The 21,130-nt window shown below is 36.4% G+C and overlaps 1 protein-coding gene across 1 annotated transcript; it reads left to right on the forward strand.

The window, feature by feature from the left end:
- Positions 1–568: 568 nt before the first annotated feature.
- Positions 569–20,603, forward strand: LOC586399 (nuclear RNA export factor 1). Its single transcript, XM_786183.5, has 19 exons — positions 569–690; positions 1,469–1,967; positions 3,235–3,397; positions 5,204–5,287; positions 5,766–5,870; positions 6,274–6,418; positions 7,142–7,227; positions 8,261–8,368; positions 8,723–8,832; positions 11,770–11,806; positions 12,270–12,394; positions 12,803–12,863; positions 13,267–13,381; positions 13,779–13,894; positions 14,455–14,497; positions 14,770–14,900; positions 15,377–15,540; positions 16,757–16,817; positions 17,386–20,603. The coding sequence occupies exons 1-19, from the start codon at positions 618–620 to the stop codon at positions 17,425–17,427; spliced, it is 2,268 nt and encodes a 755-aa protein (XP_791276.4). The 5' UTR covers positions 569–617; the 3' UTR covers positions 17,428–20,603.
- The last annotated feature ends 527 nt before the right edge of the window (positions 20,604–21,130 follow it).

The following is a 21,130-nucleotide window of genomic DNA, read 5'->3' on the forward strand; positions in this document are numbered from 1 at the left end:
GTAGGCTTAATTTAGTGCACACACATAAATAAGCCAGAATAGGCCTACATGCAGTATAAGCGCCCAAACCTCTACATGCACTACTGCGCATCATGTACACTCACTAAAAAAAAAGTGTGCAATAGTACTGCAAACTATTGTACTTTTTCATGATAAAACATGCAATAGTCTCAGTAAATGAATCACATGTGATTGGGCATGACCAATCATTTGATTAGGATCTAGGAGTGAGTTGTACAAAATGAAATAATCAATGTGTCTCAGACATAGAACAATATAGAGAAAAGGAAAGAGAGTAATATTTGGGACAAATAGAAAATAGATAACCTAGACTTGTAGGGTGTGGGGGGAGGGGGGGGGGAGAGAAAGGGAGAGAGTTGGGTGGAGGGAGCTGGACAGAAGGGATGCTACACACATCAGTCGCAAGATGGCGCAAGACCAGAATGAAAGTGGGTCGTTGGATAAACGGTACCAGCACTAGAGCGAGAACCGGTACTACGGTACACGCGCATATTACGTTGAGTATACGCATATCGTATGCGCTATGCATACACAATATATCTAGGCATTGATTGCTAGAGGAACCTCAACTAAGGCAAAACGAAGTCTCAACTATCATGTCGAATTATAACCGTCAGGGGGATTTCACAATTACAAAATCTTCTAAAGGAGGCGGTAGAAATTACTACGGTAAATATAAGAGTTCTTTAGAGTAGGTTTAGTCGGGGAAAGAGCTTTTTAATGAGAATAATGGGTCATCGGCACACACAAAACGGTGTCGCCCATTGACGTTTTCATGATTGTCACTGCACTGTAACCTTTCGTTGATGATGACCATTGCTAGTAGTAGACGAATAATAGATGGATTGTAGATCTAACAAGTTAGAAGAACATGGTGAATTAATTTGTGAATGTGAATGAGTAACCTTTTAGGGTCTAATTAAAAATAGACAGTAGGGGCTCTGGTCCGAGAATAATGAGAATCAAGGACCGTCTTCGTTAACGTGGACGGACATGTCCTCATATAAATAAGGATCGTCCGCAAAGATGAGGATATCCTCGTAAACGTGGACAAATCATGTCCTAAAAATAAGGATCATCAACGCGTGGATCAGAAAAATAATTGTCTGCAAAAAATGCGGACGATCCTTATTTATGAGGACGCGTCTGTCCACCTTGACGAAGACGGTCCTCGATCCTCCTTATTCTCGGACCAGCAGACATATTTTTCCAATTCTTTTGAGTATTAGACCCTCTGGCACATTTTGCATGAACTTTGAACATATCACTATCAGTATCAGGCCTGCATTTGAATTTGACTAAATTTCTGAGGGCTCTAGAGTCTACCTTACTTTTTGTTAATGAAAGTTTCAGATTTCATAAGACAATGTTAAATGCGTCATAGTTTGAATGTAATTTTGATCTATCTGTCTTTTTTTATTCCGTCATCTTACATGGAAACATGCAGAACATGATGATCGCTCTCGAGAAGTACCAAGTGGGAACTGGCGAGGAGGAAGAGGAGGAGGAGGAGGAGGACGAGGAGGAGGAAGAGGTGGTGGTGGAAGTAGAGGAAGAGGAAACAGAGTTGATTGGGATCAACCGGATTCAAATGATAACTTCAGAGGACAAGGTCGCAATGACAACTATGACAGATACAGTGACAGAGATGGTGGTTATAGAGGAAGGGGAAGGGGTAGGGGTGGTGGGGAAGGGAGTGGTAACAGTGGAGGAGGAGGAGGAGGGGGAGGAGGATCTGGAGGGAAATGGAGAGGAAATCGTGGAGGTGGTAGAAGAGATAAAAGGAGAGGAGGAGGTCGTCGTGGCGGTGGCAGTGGAGGTAGCAGTAGAGGTGGAGGAGGAGGAATGAATGATAGAGATTCAGAACAGGTCAACCCAAGGTCAAGATTAGAAGATGATGATGTGTCGATGGAAGATGGAGATAATTCAAAGGCAAATTCAAGATTGTAAGTTTAATCCTAAAGAGGGAAGTCTCTTGTTCATGTCTTAAAGGAAACCAAAACCTTCATACTAAGTTACTTTTATTGTAAAGTTTAAGATATTTGAAAAATATCAGTGACAATTTGAACAAAATCCGGCAAGGAATAAGGAAGTAAGAGCTTTTTGAAATGACTAGTCACTAGAGGGCGGTATTCAATTTGATGACATCATCTGTGAACAAATCTCCATGCCTTTTGTACATCAAATTTCATGTTTTTCCTTCTTTCTTGTGATTGAGATAATGTACTCTCCCGAGAGCAAGATATAGAATGCAAAATGATATTCTACTTCACATGTTATGAAGTCGGATCAAGAACAAAAATAAATACAAAGAAAACCAAAAAAATGTGAAATTTTATGTACAAAAGGCATGGAGAGTTGTTCACAGATGATGTCATCAAATTGAATACTGCCCTCTAGTGACTAGTCATTTCAAAAAGCTCTTACTTCCTTATTCCTTGCCCGATTTTGTTCAAATTTTCACTGATTTTATTCAAATCTTTTAAACTTTACAATAAAAGTAACTTAGTATGAAGGTTTTGGTTTCCTTTAAATGTTATTATTTATTGATTCGCATGGACAAGATGTTATATTTGTCATACTCGTTCCATAAGCCAGGGCATGATACTCGACATGGACCTTCCAAATACACTCTGGACTTCCCTAATTACTACGTGAATAGGAGTCCCATTGCACATGAACCCATAAATTGCAATCTAGACCGTGGTTTAAGGTATAGTGTGGAGCCATAAAATTGTTAGCGTTTTTTTTTTTTCTTTTTTTTTTCCTTCCATTATTTCACTTGATATTTTACTATAGCTTATTATTGTTGTAGTATAGTTAGTAGTGTTAAACTGACAATTTAGTGTGAGTTGTCTGTAAAGTGTGAGCATCTTTGGGAGAGAAAGTTATTAGTCACTATACATGTATGTATTACTTTTAACTGTAAACTGATAGGATTAATACACATACATGTATATTGGTAATATCATTGACAGGAATCCAAAGGCCTCTTGTAAGTGTTTTGTCTTGTCTTGTTTTCTTGCTTTCGATTTACTTGTAGTAAATTAATTCCCATTATTGCTTTAAAAAATAATATATTTCTCTGAAAGTCTGAATAAATATCCAAGTAAAACATGATTAATTATCTGCCTAGTTGTGAAAAGTTCAATAATTATTCTGTTAGCAAGAAAAAAAAAATTGGATTCTTAATTATGATTTGATCTCCTTCAGCAATCCTTATGGAAACCGGAAATCTGGGCACAACCAAAGGAGACAACAGAACAATGATCGGAGAGGAGGTTCAGCGCAGAGCTCTATGTCAAGACTAGGTCTACCCTTCAAGGATGGCTCAAGGCATAGTGGAAGGGAAGATGAAACATGGTGCAAGATCATTGTGAGTATGATTGTCATGCTGTTTTATTGGTGGCATGGGGGACCTTATCTTATAAAGACTTATGGTTGACATGCATGAATCTTATGTTTTTCGGTCAGTTGCGGACTTACAATCTCATGTAATCTCATGTTTCGTCTCTCTGGAGTTGCAATTAATATTGATTGGAAGTTAAAGGCATCGTTTAACAATGTTAAATCTGAGATGCATGGCCCTACATATTATCAGTGTCTGTGATATGGTGTTATATTGAAGCCCTATTGCGCTTCAAAGTGATCAAGAAGTGCCTCAAAAAAGTAAAAACCTTTGAGTGAACCAGTTTTCCATACTCGTTTTCCCCAATAGACTGTACAGTTACGAAAACCTGTTTGGCAAACGCAAAATCTAATTTCGATTTTCAATCATAAATGTCTTGATAATCAGACGGGCGATCGGCTTGTAAAGGTCATGGAGTTCCTGACTATCCTTAAGGTTTATAATTATCATTGCAGCATGAGGATTTTTTTAAGGATCTAAGACAAAGTTACCGGATCCCTTTAAGTTGTGATTGATTCCAACGAATCATACAGTGTACATGTATGTCTACAATTGTAGCAACAATTTAGAAAATTTAATTAAGTAGCACACAATAAAACAGAAGCTTTTAAACGTCAAGCTTTTCTAAGCATTATTTATAGTAATAGCTATAAAAAGTTAAAGATAAACTTTAGTACTGGTAATGCGATTGCATTGTGAAAGAAAAGGTGTGGAAAGGATCAGAAACAGTTGATCATGTAGCATGTAAGTATTGGTGTGCACTGCAAGGTTCTGGAGTCATCAAAATCATAATAAATTTGACCGAGTCTTGGTAAAGTAACAAGCACTCACATAGAAAGCTATATATGGGACAACACACATGGTGTCGGGGCTAGTACTACCTTGATTTCCTTGTCTTTCTATGCTCATTACTCAGCCAGTATACATTTTCTTATAATAAAAAAATAATAATATTTAATTTTTATATAGCGCTTAATACAAATGTCTCTAAGCGCTTTACAAATATATTATTACCCCGGTCATTGGATTCAGTGCTTACCCGCACACAATGTGTGCACAATCTCCACTCCCTGGGGAGCATTCCAGCCAGTCGCCATTTTACAAGCGCCACTTGCTAATCAAACCACATTAGCTTTCGCATCCTACCGGGTACCCATTTAACACCTGGGTGGAGAGTGGCAAATGTAGATCAATGTCTTGCCAAAGGACATTAGTGCCGCGGTGGGACTTGAACCGCGAACCTTGTGATCCACAGTCCGATGACATATCCACTCGTCCACGACACCTCTACTTCCAAAATTGTTTGGCACATGTCATTTATTTGTAATCTTGAACATTCAGTGTAAGTTTCGTTTGATTCTGTGAGAATTATTTTTTTTTTTTTACCAGTACTGGAGTTTATCTTTAAGATTTCTGCGGTCTAAAGTGTATCAAAGAATGTATAAAAGAAATCTTTAAAAAACATTCTTTCATACTCTATGGGCTAATGGAGTAGTATGAGGAAATAAAGAATACCATGAAACCACACACATGGAACCTAAGTCTAACTTGGCTTCCCTTCAGGTGTCTTATTATGTGGGAGTGCAAGTATTCTACTAACAAGTTTTGTTTTTTTTTAGTAGAAAGTTGCAATATATCTTTGAAGCTCCAATTCTTAATAAAGACACTGCACCCATAACAAGCAGAACAAGCAGAACAAAATGTTTTTGGTGTGATTTTTACACTTTATCTAAATCATCCTTGTCTTTCTTCTTGTCTTTCTTCTTTTATCAGATTCCATATGGGAAGAAAAGTGAGAAGGAATGGCTCATCAAAACTATCCAAGGTGCCTGTAAAGAACCTTTTATACCACAAGAGGTAATGTCAATCAACAATCATGAATATAATGAAGAAATATAACATATGATAGCCTTTCATGTTTCACTCATTTTCTTTTCCTTCATCATCATTTATTAAAGTCAACATTTTCCCTTTTCTACAAGAGGTTACTGACTTTCATGCCACAATGACACTCCCACCCTCCACTTCTTCCCTCCAACTTTCTTGTCTCGAGCATCCTACTCATTTATACTAACCTTACTGCTTTCTAATCATTGTCATAACAACGTACTTGTATCGTAATTAATTTGCACATGAAGAAAATTAAACAATCATAAGTAGTAGACAAATGTTAGAGAATAACCTTACTACCATAATGTAAAAGTAAATTCTACTCACACAGTATATCTGTCTGCATTGATACACACTGACTGTATTTGTGTTCTTTTTATATACAACAAAGATGTATTATATTATTTAAAACTTTATTTTATCTCTATTTTATTTGCCTTTGCAGTTTTCATATGACAATCAGACTGCTATATTCTATGTGGATGATTTAGCAGCTGGTGATGCATTGAAAGATGTTAGCAGTAGAATAACAACACCAAGCGGACACAAGGTAATCTATAGAACAAGATGTGTCTGTAATTTGTTCTCCATGTGTGTTTGTCGCTCTCTCTCTCTTTGTTTCTGCCTGTCCATCTCTTTCTCTCTCTCTCTCTCCCCGTCTCTGTCTGTCTGTCTGTCTGTCTCTCTCTCTCTTTCGATCTCAAGTTTGATTTGTGATAACTGGCTAGCAACACATGGATCAAAGTTGAATTCAATCTATTTGTATTTGAGTTGAGTTTTGCAAAGGAGAAGGAAGAAAGTCTATAGATATATATAATTTTTGTTTCTCGTTGGAAGAAATGTTTGTGTTGTAAGCACTCAAGTCATTTTACATTTTTCAAACGATGAAAGAAGGAACAAAACTGAAAGTGAAACTATTTCCATTTTGTAATTTCCTGTGTACTTTATTACAGATCATAATTCAGAGTCGGCCGTGCAGACCGCCCGTGAAAACTGTCTTTAATGATAAAGATCTAGGACTGCTTAAACAAGTGATGAGCAGACGCTACGACCCCTCCGCCAAGTCCCTAGATCTCGGAAACCTGACAAATGATGCTGGTTAGTAATGATGGTAGTAAAGCCCCATTCAGACATGATGCAATAAACCGCTTTTAAAAATAATAACCATTTTAAGTGTATATAAAGGGCAAGGGGTAACAAAAATAAAGAAAATTGTGCACAACAAGGCTCTTGTGTGGATACTGTGATCTATATTTTATGATATGCAGATGTGCTACGCACATTATGCCTGTATCAATCAATTTTCCTGCGGCTGATTTTGAGGCGGTTTAAAAATGCCATGTCTGAACAAAGCTTGAGAGTGGAAATCACATATCCAAGTCATTAGTATGTTTATACCACTAGTCCACTATAAATGTTAAATTTTGTTTGAGGTTTGTTTTCTTGTTTCTTGTAAATGTATGTGTTTTGGTTGTTCAGTTTTGTATGGGAATATATAAATTTATATTGAGAGTCACAGCTTCACAGGCTTTGCATTTGAATGGTCTAGGATTCCATTTGTTATCAACAAGAAGATGTAATATAAAAATACACTCTAATCTTGGGACTAAATCCTCTTTTCAAATTCTTTGTATGAAGGCAATGAATTCATGTTTGGATGATTAATCTAATGTAATGGAGAAGAGAGGAGATATGTTAGTCCATTACAGCATTCAACGCTTTATAATTTCTTTGTTCAATGCCTTGCGACTTATGTTTGGAAGATGAATGTACTTAATCATGGTCCTCTCTCATTCACATGTATTATATGATTTCTTGCAGATTTGAAAGGAAAGCTGTACATGATTGTAGAAAGACCTGCCCACTTTGCTGCAATCCTCAAAATAATCACTGAAAACATTCCAGAGGTAAACTTAATAAAGACATATCTTCAGGCCTGATAATTACTCAATTTAAATTGGTTTCCCTATTTTTTTTTTTTTTTCCAGATTAAATTTGTTTTCCCCCAAATTTTATCCACATTTTCCTGATTCTTCCCTTATTTTCTCTATTCTTCCCTATTTTCCCCTATTTTGTCCCAATTTTCTTACTCAAAGAGGGGGGGGGGGATGTTGTTAGATGCCATTCCCCTCCGAATACTCTTCTTTTTTTAGTGCTCACTATCACCCCTGTATCTTGTCTGTGTTTCTGTTGGTATATTTACTTTGCTGTTTCAATGCTTCTTATGCGTACTTGAAGTAGTAGGATTTCTGGGTATCAGTTATAAGAACATATCTAATGACTTATGGATAGAAATCTTTTGTTTGATTTCTTTCCCTGAAGATCAGGAAAGTAAGTTTTTATTTAAAGGTGATGTTTCTCCCCTTACAAAAGTGATATCATAGTGCCCTGTTTATGCTCTGTAGCATTAGGTTGTTTGACCAAAAAAACAACTTGGCAATAGGTGACAAGAAATGGTAGAATGGCTGCAATAAGGATAATAATAATTATGATAGTGGAGTCCTGTATAGCACTCATGTCTGGCACATTGTCACTCCTGGCACTCCATTATTATAACCCTGGCTTTAGCACAGCTGCCATCACAGCGCTCAAGCACATAAAGGAATTAATTCCTGCTCGGTACCCATTTACATCAACTGGGTTGACTGTGGCAATTGTGGATTAATGTCTTACCAAAGGACATTAGTGCTACTACAGGGATTTGAACCCGTACCATGTGGTTCACAGTCTGGCGACTTATCCACCGGACCACAACACCTCTATGCACTAACAATAATGCACTATTTCAAGTCTCAACATTTCTAACTTACTCTTATCAGTTTAGCCACTAGGAGTAAATTGACATTAGATGGATGTAGGTTATGTTGACGGTAGATTCCATGATAATACCTTTTAAAGAGTTCATATTATTGAAAGAAGGAACATATTTCTATTTTCTAGATGACAACGCTTCAACTTGATGCCAACAAACTGTACAACCTGAAGAGCATGTCGGATTTACCGCTAAAGATGCCCAACATCACAACACTCAGTCTAGCACGTAACAATGTAAGTGAACATCGTATGAAGAGAAAGTTTATATTGAGAGAGCAAAGGGAACATTTATCTTGGAGTGAATGTCAAGAATTGGTTATTATGAAAACAAATTTATGTGCTCTTTGCTGATGAATTTTGGAATATCTTATTCTTGATCATGGCATGTATTGATATAGCAATTCGGCAGGACAAAATGTAGGAGACGTTTCTTATACTCATATAAGAGTAAACGAGGGCACAGAAGAGAGGAGAGACAGAAAGAACCAGGGAAAATGAAAACATTGAAAGTGAAAGACGCATAGAGAATGGAAGAGTTATAACTGTATGTATGCCTATAATGGAAGTGTTCGGTTGTTTTCTCTGTAGCTGAGATCTGAAGCAGAGCTGAACAACTTAAAGGGACTCAAGTTGAGGGAACTGACACTCGATGGTAACCCTCTCTGTGATAACTTCAGGGAACAGTCAACGTACATCAGGTATGGCTGAACGATTCCAGAGGGTCCAAGCTGGAGGTTTGTTCCAGGAGGATAGCATCTTGTTACCAAGCAACAAGATGGCATCTGGTCCTGATGTGCATTGATGGTGGTGTCAAGAGGGTTGCCTGATGAGGCAAGACCCAGGCACCAAGCCAGGGCTTGGGGGCTAAAGAGATGGAGCATAATAATGAAAGAAAAGGATGATTATGTTTATGGTATATTAGTTTTGAGCCCCTTTTACTTTTGTAGCGCTGTTGATACAAAACTCTTGGATTTCTGTAATCCTTGATATATTTGTCCGCTCTAGTAAACCAAATACTGGCACGTCTTGTCAATTCTACAGTACGTACACTGCTTGCTTTGAGTTGTCGAGAAAATATAGCGCTTGCATGCTGTCATCAGTGTGATAGTGTTCAATTCTTGTGTTTCTCTAAATATGCTGAAAAATATTGCTGACTTCTACTAGACCTCAATCTTGCTATTCATTTTCACCCCTTCGTATAGAGATTTAAACAAATTGAATCATTTGATACTGCCAATTATCTCTACATTACCTCCACTAAAACTCAACTTTCCATTGAAAAAGCTAACGCTTTGATGAATTTTTGTTTGAATTATATGTGTAGCTTCTTTTTCCTCAATTTTTTAGAATGATTAAAATAATTTTGAGAGGCAGAGAATTTAGATATTTTCATAATTTGTTGAAGAACACCCAAAGTTTCAAGATTTGAAGAAGTTAAGATCGTAATTGTAAAACATAAAAATCATATACAAGATGAAAAATCCCTTTAAAACTGGTTGCGGGTTGATTTTGGAAAGACATTTTTTTTTCTCCAAAAAATAATAAGACCATTCCATTTTGTGGCATGTGTAGTGCGGTGTCTCATTCTTCTTGTCGTTATCCTATCTCTTTCTTCTTTCCAAATCCTTTGTAATTTTTTTTTTGAGAATGGAGTGAACACTTTCAAACACCAGTTCATGAAAAAATCCTAATTTGAAAAAAGAAAATTGACTAGGAACATACTGGCCACTTAGTATGCATTGCCAAACATATGCTCATAGTCCTTGAATTCATGATCTTTGCCGAATGAGAGTCGGTCGTCATTGTTCAGAGAGACATTATGTCTCCTGTCAAGATACAGAAAAAGAAGACACAATTCAGCTAAAATAAGTTGAATGAATGGAAAGAGAAATAGCCAGCGCTTTCAGTCATAACCACATCCAATGGGTTGGTTACCCATCTATGCAATGGATGCCTTTCTCCATTTACTCTTGTACAAGTTGACACAACTTTGCTGACAAATCAGCCAGTTCAACAATTGGGAAAATGAGTGTGAAGTAAATACATCCAAAGCCACTCCACCAGTATCTTCAAGATCCTTGAAATGCACAGAAGGGCCTCACTATAAGCTCCTGGAGAGAACAACAGATTAAGACGTGACCATCCTTGGTCCTGTGACAGTGGTCACTGCAGGTCCTGACGGTTTAGAGTGTCCATGACGGGTAAGATCCTCAGTGCAAGAGGGCAACCTAAGACAGACGCTCAAACGGGGACCTGCCTGCCAGCAGTACACACACCTCTTCTAGTTATTACAGGAGTACCTCGATCATATCATGGCCTGCCTTGGATGAACACAACATCCCACCTCCAACACCGTACTTGCAATATGAGAATTGCCTACAGCGTAAAGAATACAGACCTACTGGTTTGATGAGCCCAAAATGGTTCTGATTATTCTTGACATATGATATTCAGACATATGAAGCTTCATATGGAGTGCATCTTTGGCATTGTTCTACTAAGTGTGCTTTTTATTCCAAAGAGAAAGATATGAAATAGTACCCACAACATTATTTTGATTAATTTCAATTTTACTGGTATTTATTGTGTTCACCTCATTGACACCTGCTATGCGTTTATGTCTGCTTTCCTCACCCCTTTCCTATCTATTCTATTCACCTCTGTTAGTTTCTGTGTGTTTCCATTGTATCTTAAGTGTAAATGGGATGGTTGTCATAGTGTAGGATCAAACATTAAATCTGTTAGGCATTCAAAAGGGCTAGTATGAGTAAAGCTAAATTACGTATTAACACTGAACATAAGAATTAGACAGGCAATTAAAATTAAGTATAAAATCTTAGTGACAGAAGATTTTGTTATCCAGAAAATTTTGGTGAGTATGGGAGAGAGTTTTTTTTTTTTGATGTTGAGAGTTTTTGGTCCCTAGATGTCTACCATCAGTCAGCACTGTTTATGTGGTTTTGGAAGAGATTTTTTTTTTTGATGTTGAGAGTTTTTGGTCCCTAGATGTCTACCATCAGTCAGCACTGTTTATGTGGTTTTGCTTTCAAGTTTATGAGTCAATATACAGAGTCCTCATGACTGTAGTTTTGTGGAGACAGATTTGAGGAAGTTTTAGAATACTTTTTGAAGAAAATTAATTCAGAATCTTGACTTGTGAACATCACACTGTTTGATATCATTCTGCATCTTTCTAAAGGTTTCTGATACTGGTTCATCGTGTCACTCAGTCACCATGCTGGACTGTTTTGTCCTGATCATACCGTTACATGTCTACAAATATTGATCATATCCCCTTCTTTCAGTCTGCCAGTTATGTGATATATTATAACAGTGGGATTTTCAGCTTCATGTATTTATTCTGCCTTCGCCTCATAAGATCTATTCACTATTTGAATATCACAATACGTGTGAAAGGCTCTTTATAAACAAAGGTCCGGGGGTATTTCCCTAATTCATTCAAGTATCCCCCCCCCCCCATCCCAGTTTTCAGAAACATGCCTACGACTGCCTTTGTTGTTTGGTAATATTATTCAAATGACTTATATTTGCACAAGGTACATGTAGTATGGAATATCACCTTGTAGGTAAATCACTGGTTTGAGAAGCTGATCCCTAATGTGCTTCTTTTTCAGCGCTATTCGGTCGAGATTCCCTAAGGTTGAGATCTTGGTGAGTAGAGCATTACCTTCAATACAGCTTGTTTAGTTTTGCACGATTCACTGAAGCAAGTAAAAAATCTTGCATATATTTTTGTTGACCTCTAGGATTAATAGTGGTGAAATCCATAGGGAAATAGAGGCTTGCAAACTCATTAAAGCTTCTTGAATGACTGGATATTGATGTACTAAGTTGAAATAAGGCAAATCAAAGCAAGATAAATAATTTCTGTTTTAGGTCAACACATATGGAGCTTACCAAATGAAACTACATGAATATTGTGAATTATAATCCAATCTTACAATCATAGACCAGGGGTTTAGACATGATTATGTTATAAAATGGTGATATGTATGTGTTTTTTTCTGCCAAAAAAAAAAAATATTGTTTAAGTGCCAATGTGTGTATGCAATATCACATAAAAATGTTCAAAGAGATTTTTCATTGTTTCCATTTCCTTCCTCCTTGAAAACAGGATGCAAGTACACTACCCCCTCCCATCAACTTTGACCTGGAAGATACTGCTCCACTGCCCTCCATCCTACCAAACTTCTTTGCTGGGGATCAAATCCAAGCAATCCTTGTACCTTTCATGGAAAAGTAAGCAATTTGTCTCCCTTGCAGATTCTAAAATGCAAATAATACAAGTAGATTTGATATAATGAAATATTCGGAGATTTTTGCAATCGATTTATTTTGAACATTCACATCTTGTTGAGATACAATGTAACTATTTGCTGATTAAAGCCATATCATTCTTTAGAGCATTTTGTCTGTCTGAGGTCTCTAAGAGTAATACTATTAGTATCCTGAGGTACATTGAAGGGATTTTTGTTGTACTTGTCCCACTATTCACAATTGCTTCATTGTGCAATTTATTGGTCCATATGTATTGATAGCAGTAAATGCAACTTATCTTGATAGCGAATGAACGCAAACTTTGACAGTTTAGCAACAAGTAGACCAATACATTATATGAATTACTATCTCTTTTAACATCTCTCACAGGTTCTTCAAAGTGTATGATTCCCGAGATAGACAACCACTACTTGAAGTCTACCATGATCAGGTAAAAGATCTTTTTTTTTAAATCACCAATTTTATGCATTGAGAGACTTGCCATTAAATGGTTGTTCATATAAGTTATTTACTCCTAGTGATCATGTGGCCAGTGATATAAGTAGTTTGAAACATTAATATAGCATTTTGAAATTGCAGATTTGACTTTCATGGAATCCACATTACTATTAAGAGTAGCAGTAATAGTAGTTTGGGTTATAGTACTACAACTGCTACAAAGAGACAAGTACGACTTACATTGGCCGTGTTTACAGTATACACTTCCAACAATAGAATTTATACATTCAGTTTATCATGCAACATGCAATTAAAGTGGACACATATTTTGCTTGTGTTTATACATCTGAGTTTCTTTCATTGTAATGTGCTCTCTATCATCTCTTACTGTACAGGGAAGCTTCTCATTATCTATACCTTTGAACCTGGAGCCTGGCCAAGGGAAGACACGCCTCAGCCGCTACTTGAGAGATCATCAAAGCCGCAATCTACTCATCGCAAAGGACCCAGGTGAATGTGAACAAATTATGTGTTCCAGTGATGGAGCATACCACTTACAATCTTTTGTATGTTACTTGGAGAGACACTAGATGAAGAATTCTGATTGGTTAAATTCTGGTTGAATTCACTGAACCTGTCATAAACTGACAGATCACTATTGATGATGATTACTCTATCAGGGTGTGAATATTTATTACCTATATCTGTTCAGATCACTGAACCCTTGGCCAGCATCTCTTGAAAAGATAAATGAAATCTAAATTCCTGACAATCAACCCCTGCTTATGTAAAAGCTTGCATTTTCTGTATTAAATCAGGGTTCCTATAATAGTATTCCATCTTTAGTTTACCAAGAGCAGTGGATGAAAGTTGTAATCACCTCATCCTCTCTTTAATTCCTATTCAGCTCAACGGAACAAGTTGATAAAGCAGAAGAAAGTACCCATCATAGCCTACCTCCATGACCTACCAGCCACTCAACATGATATGAACTCCCTCAGGATGGATGTTTCTATGGCACAGGTATAGTAATCTTATAGATTCTGTGTACTCTCTTTAATTTTGGATATTATTACTTCTTACCCCGTTTCACAAGCTATCAGAGTTCCTGTTTAATCAGAAAGATTAATAATTTTTATGTCAGAAGAAATTTTGGATGTTGGAAGGATAACATTAAAAGAGACAGTGGCTCAAACAGGGAACAGAGGAGAGTGTGGAGACGAAGGATTCCGGCAACCAACCCCTGCCAAGGGAAAATGGTGCATGAAATAGAAGTAGTAGTAGTAGTGGATGATACAAGAAATTCCATTGGACAAGGCATAAACTTAATTAGAAAGAAATTTCATTTGAAGTTATTGTAAAAATGTTATAAATATTGGGACTAGACGATATATTCATGTTACCATGAGCAAATTTAGAGACCTCTGTCTTTCATAGTAATTTAGTTGTAAATGCTACTTAATTTTTTTTCAGGTCAGCTGTAATTTTAAAGAATGTATGCATGCTATTTAATACAACAAAATGAGCAATATAAGACATTGATGATGTGGTAATGTTCTATTCTCTTATTTCCTTATTTACAGGGAAATCTACTGTGTTTCACAGTCAGTGGTACTTTCAAAGAAGGTAAGATAATGCTCAACTATATCTTTCTTAAATGTTATGTTTGTGCTAAGAAATATTATTTTTTCATGGTGTTAAAACTTGTTGTAAATTACTTAATGGCTGTGCATTCTGTAGTTAATTTACATTTAATTCATGAATTTGAGGTCGTAGTACCTTTAGTATGATTTTCAAATTACAATGTGATATCATCTACATGTTTGCTGGATATATCCAAGAACAGAGTAATAAGTTATACCCACTTTATATTATTTAAATAATTATTTTGTCTTCAGTTTCAGGCAAGTCCAATGATGATGTAGTGATAGCCTTCAGTAGGGTGTTTCTAGCTACACATCATCCTAATACTGGCCTGTGTATCATCAACGATCAACTCTGCCTTAGACCAGCTACAAGCCAGCAGAAGGTAGGTGTATACACTGCAGATCTTACATCCAATTTACAAAGAACCAGACTATCTAGTTCAATGAAGCTGTGCTACTTTGTTTATAGTATTTGATTGAAAAAAGAAGAAAAAAGCCTTTTCTAAGAAAAATTTCCTTTTAGAGACAATCCCTAGGAAGTCAGATTATCTGAAGTAACTGCAATAGGGTCAATGCTTAATCTGAATTGTTTTATTATATTTGCTCTTATGGTTTTCCATCAAGAAAATTTTAATTGTGTAATACAAACTAAGCATATATTTTACCTCTGCTGAGAAATATTTTGTGATATATGTAACACAGTCTGACTATTGAATTTATTACGCTATTCTTATTTCTGAGCAATTAATACATTAGTTAAATTCTGGTTTGATTACCGACTAATTTTTCTCAACATTTTTGAATTCTGATTCCAAGACTATATCTCATGCGCTAATCTTCCTCTCCCACTGTCTTACAGAGCTCATTTGCTAGTCCTGGTCCCACACCATCCACCAGCCCTGTCAATGTTCCTACATCAATGCCTGCACCGATGCAGGCACCACAGGGACTCAGCCCAGCACACCAGACGATGCTAGCTGAGTTCATGAGAGTGTCTGGGATGAATGCAGATTGGTCTATGAAGTAAGTGCAAAGTTTGTGGTGAGGGTTGGGGCATGGGCCAGTCCTGGGGGGCGTTTCACAGAACTTGTCAGTGACACATGACAGTTTTTGTTATAAGCTACTGAAACCCTTCCTTTTGATTGGTTATCAGCAGAGTTGTCACTGATTTTTGTCTTCTGTCATTGAAAAAAGGCTTTGTGAAACGGGTCCCTGTTGTTTACAGAGCAAGATTCATTTTGTTTTCCAAATATCAGCAATTCAATAATAAATGAATATAATGTATCATTCAAAGTATGATTCTCCTTGATACTTGGTATGATTCACACTCTAGTAGGGCCATTAAATGACTGGTGTACTGAAATATTAATGAAGATGAATTTTTATGATGCATAATAAACTGGAGAGTCCCTCTAAGTGCTTATTTTTTATGTGATCAGAAAGAAACTGTACAATATTTTTGAATTGCTGTATACGCCTTTGCAATCGCCCTATTATGGTGTGAAATGGCATACAAGATATGAACTGTTTTGAATACAGTAAGGCTGTGCACAACAGTGTAATGAGGTACCCGAGTACACTCCCAGGCTTACAAGCGAATACTCGAATATTCGGACGCCATGTTTTTTAATAATTTTTTTGAATTTTTTTGGATTTTTGGATTTTTTTTCTTTTTTGCCACCACCATACCACTGGTGCAGTATCCCAGTATCGCCGAAAACGCATGCAACTTCACTTTGAGTTGCAGTTGAAAGCGCCGATTTAATAATAATAATAACAGTAAACAATGCTGTTTAAAAAACCAAAGATGGCAGAATAATCCATTGTCCTCCAAGTCCAAACAGAAATCCGGACATTTGGTCCCAGTTTCTGAGTGGTGAGTTTGACAGTGCTTGAGTTAGGAAACATTTTTAGCAACGGTACCATGCCAGCGGCCGCCGCTCTCCCTGGCACGGGTAAGCGTGGGCCTCGACAGTTTTTTTTTTTTTTTTTTTTTGCGGCCGAATATTCGGGTACGAGAATTCGTACCCGAGTAGTTGTCAACCGTGCAGGTACTCGAGCATTCGACTACCCATCGCAGCTGTTAAATTCAATTTAATTAAGATCAATTTATGTGTGTGTTATAAAAATAAGGTGTCAAATTGAATATTGTTTAAATTTATCGAACAGGAGCACTGTGCATAGCCTCTGTTTATTTATTTATTTTTCAATTATTTTTACCAATTATTGTTTTACACAGATGTCTAGTAGAGAATAACTGGAACTATGAAAATTCAGGGAAGGTCTTCACTAGTCTAAAGGTAATTCATCCTTTGCTGTTGTTAATGATTGTTACAACCCATCCATAAGATTGTTTCCTTTCATGAGACAAGATCCTCCTTGCACTATTAAATTATTTACTTGGTTCAGTGTGTACGGTATCGTTAAGAATGTATTAATGAATAGCGACTTTACCCCAATTTATTGGTCTTTTGATTTTTCATGCATTGATCAATATAGTTGAGACATTGCTCTTTCATATAAAATTTCAGTTTCATTGTTTGACCATATGCAAAATATAAAGTACTCACCCTCACCAATACCCATCGAGGGTTTTACAAAAACATGACAAATCCAGTCAAAATATAATTTTGATTATCTAATTTAATTTAGAAGGTAATGTAAGTTCCTAGCAAACAGTATTTTGCAAAATAGAATCACTTTCTAGTATAATGTATTTTTATAAAATATTGCCTACACTTTCAGAATTGGTTATATACCAAATAAATGGCTTAGTTATATGTGTATTTTTTACAACTATTACATTTGTTGTTGTTGTTGGTTTCTTACCCATTTTTAACTCCTCTTTTTTTTCCTTTTGTATTTCAGAGCGAAGGGAAAATTCCACCAGAAGCATTCAAGCAAGCTTGATGAATACAGTCTTGTAAAATAACCAATGTTTGAAATGTGATCTGTTGTGTTTTTAACTTTTTATGATACTGTAGAATGGTTGAATTCCTGTGTTGACACGCCTCCAAACATCATTAAATCAAATATTTATGTGTGGAAGGGACATATGCCTTCACTATTTATCTGGATATGATTTATGTGTGATTATATTTGAGCTTAGTCTGATGTAAAAGCTGTGTTTATTACTGAGCAGATACTGAAATTGGTAAATTATGTTACTTTTCATGGCATATAGAACAAATATGAAAGGGAAAAAAATATGTTAAATTTGTGAACTTTGATGGATGCAATACCTGGGATTATATCTCTTATGATACACAGTAAAATCGAAATGGACAAAGGCTGCGTGTCAGGAAGTATTAGAACAGAAAATGAATACCTATAAATGCTATTCATACAGGCATGTTTCATACTTTTTAGGGTACTGTTTTTTAATATGATTGTTTATTTGTTGTTTGTTTACATAACATCAGTTATGAAATATGTAAAATTCAAAGGATATATATGATCTCTCAATTATGTATTGTTCTTATAAATGACTGGAGCATATGTATTTTAAATCTCAGGAAGGTATATTACATTAAAGCAAAGGGTTTGATTTTAAATCTTAGGTTTATTTACAATCAAAAATGAAATATTTGATATTCAAATTGCATCAGATCACATTTTGTTAAAGAATAATGATTTAACCCCAAAAAACATTTCAAAGTTTTAGTTTAGATGATTTTAGATATTCTATGATATTTTGTGGCTTGATGGCAAGTGCTTACCGGTATATGATTTGAAATGACAATCTCATGTATAGGTTGTTTCATTGTGTTTCTGTATATAGAAGAAATCAAAGAGAACTACAATTTTACATCAAATGTATTAAGGTACATGTATATCAAAATCAAAGTTGCAGTTTGCAGACATTTATCAAATTCATTTTCAATCACGAATTGGTAGTGATATAAAGCAGCGTGAATTAGCTATATAATAGTGTTTTTGTCACTAGAAGACACGTGACATGAACAATTTTTTGTGCAGTTGCCATGTATGTTGTGATTGACAAATTTAATAGATAACTTTCCAGTTTCTTTTTCTAATGTCATTGATTCAGCATACTCTAAAATACAACAAAAATCATGGTCCCCTATCTTCTCTGAAACTTCCCCCCTTTTCCTTCCCCTCCTCATGTTACTCATCTTGTTTGTGGTGGAGTAAGAAATTGAACGTTGCTTGACTGGAGGAACTGATCAGTCTGATGTTCAGATTTGGTCTGGAGACAGCTTCTTTACAACATCAAGCTAAAATGCCTCTGATGGAAATACAGTCAAACCGGTACACATTGTAGGAAAACCTCAAGAGAGGCAATAATTTGGTATTTTTTGTCCAGGTCTTATTCATATACAGATTCAGTAGGCAGGTGGTCTTTTCTGTACAGGTTCCTATGGTAGTATCGTCTTTGAGAAACTGTGTACCGTAGTTGAAACGACATGCGATCTTGATATTCAGGTGGTCCCCCACACTGTTGTTGGCTAGCTAGAGCAGGTGAAATTGATATAAAGTATGATGGCATTGGAGGAAGCTTGCTAAGATCCCTCAATGTTGTAGGCATTGCATTGGTCATGTGACTGTAATGGAAAGCTGGAAGTCAACTCATGTAGTTCTACTTTCACTTTGAATACCTGCACATAGATAATGCACCTGCTGTCACCTGATCTTATTTGGAGGTCCTCCAAGTCACATGCTTTATTCTGGTCAGTGTATATTGTATTAAATGTACCTCGCAGATGACATACAGAAGTGTTTTTTATACATTAGTTATTGAGGTACTATATAAGCTTACTGTCGTATACTAGGTTTTCACTGCTACCATTGCAGAGAGCTTAGTGAGGTGGTGTATTCCATGTTTGGCACCTCACATGTATAGGGTTTAGATTGATGTGCTGTCTGAGATATGTTGTTTAATCAATACATAGACAGTTAAGCTGATTGTTTTTCAATCATTTCTTTTGAAATTCATCACTATGATGTTAGTACCTTTCTTGGCTCAAGTTTGCTTGTTTCTTCAAACAGCGTATCATGCTCTGACTGCACTATACTTGTGCTAGTCACTTAGTATGATTCTATGCTGGTATTCAAGGCTGTCTTTAACGAAAGCTTATTGAGACCAGCATGAACTATGATGTTTATTTCTTAGCTCTATTCATTTGAATTCTCTGAGGGCACTTTCTAATTCAGAGCTTTGTGCAAACTTCTTATTTTCTGATGAAGAGTTAAATGGAACCCACTTCCATTTGTGGTACCAATCATGTATCATGTATCTCCATTGGCATAAACACAGTTGGATCTTGTTTACTTCCATTCTACATGGTTGGTAAATTGACCAGACTTAATCTGCTGTATAAAAAAATTCAGGACCAGATCGTGGAAAGTAACATCAGGATCTGTGATTTGATACCAGCCTCTAAAACACACCACTATCAATGCCTCCAAGCTAAGTCAAAGTGCTGTATTACTATGCACTATTACAGTGACAAAGCTTTGCTGGATCGAATACACTTGTATATTTGTCCTGATCTGCATTTCTCAGTTAAGAACTAATTCTGCATTCCTCGTCTCATTAAAAAATTGCACTATGGTTGTGCTTCCAAGTATATATATATGGAGAAACGTGTCTAGAAGTTCAGACTACCATATCGTGCCTCTTCTCATTTGCATCTGGTCGTTTCAGGACACGAAGAGAAGTTTGCACAGTGATATACTTTTGATTGGTATAACTCTGCTATCAGCCCATGGAGGGGGCTTTAATTGGTGCACTTCTTGGAAGGGGGGGGGGGGGTATATGTTCTACCTACCAAGGTGGTTCTAGTAGACTCGTTCATACATGCTGAACTGCTGCATTTTATTTTCTTGATTTAACAATGTAAGTGTAATATGCTTTACATTTTTGTATCTTATAATACAGAGTGCTGTGAAAGTGTGTGTTTGTTGTGCCCAGTTGCCATTCATTTACACAGTTAAAAAATGTGGCATATTTTTGTGGCAGGTTACCATCTCATACCTGTATGAGCCACAAAGGGAGTTTTCTCTGACTCTACTGGAGTGGGTTTTTAACTCTGTAACTTTGCCTGATGGAAGATTGTCATCTGCACAACATATTGTAGTTTCCACTGATCCATCAAGGTGGTTTAACTTGTCTTTGGGATGGTATCCCTAGACTTGAGGTAGTTTCAGTTTACCCCATACCTTTAAAGATAAAGACCAGTTATGGCCATGCGATTGCATTGTGAAAGAAACGTTGTGGAATCGATCAGAAAAGGCTGATCATCTAGCATAGATGTACTGCAAGGTTCTGGAATCATCAAAATGATAAGAAATTTGGCCCAGTCTTCATAAAGTTACAAGCACTGTACACAGAAAGATGTATAAGGGACTTGCCACATGTGCGGGACACGTGCGTTATATCTATCAGGTCAAAATAGATAAACTAATTAACCAAATATATCAACTAGTAGGCAGTTTCCCGGCAAATTGTTATCATCATGTATTATTCAAAACATAATCTTTCACATGATTGGTAATAAGAGCTTCCATTTCATTTTTGAAATTGAGGCGTTTCCAATACTGGTCTTTACCTTTAAGGTAGTTTGACTCGTACACCTGCACCGTTTGAAGG

The sequence above is a fragment of the Strongylocentrotus purpuratus genome, unplaced genomic scaffold (genome assembly GCF_000002235.5).
Source record: "Strongylocentrotus purpuratus isolate Spur 01 unplaced genomic scaffold, Spur_5.0 spur5_scaffold_5, whole genome shotgun sequence".
NCBI classification, from domain to species: domain Eukaryota; kingdom Metazoa; phylum Echinodermata; class Echinoidea; order Camarodonta; family Strongylocentrotidae; genus Strongylocentrotus; species Strongylocentrotus purpuratus.

What these genes read in the sequence shown, in the direction of transcription:
- LOC586399 (XM_786183.5), top strand. Translation starts at nt 618, where the DNA reads ATGTCGAATTATAACCGTCAGGGGGATTTCACAATTACAAAATCTTCT. An exon ending in AAACCTGACAAATGATGCTG is followed by an intron (nt 6,419 to 7,141) that starts GTTAGTAATGAT and finishes GATTTCTTGCAG; the next exon opens with ATTTGAAAGGAAAGCTGTAC. An exon ending in CAGCTACAAGCCAGCAGAAG is followed by an intron (nt 14,901 to 15,376) that starts GTAGGTGTATAC and finishes ACTGTCTTACAG; the next exon opens with AGCTCATTTGCTAGTCCTGG.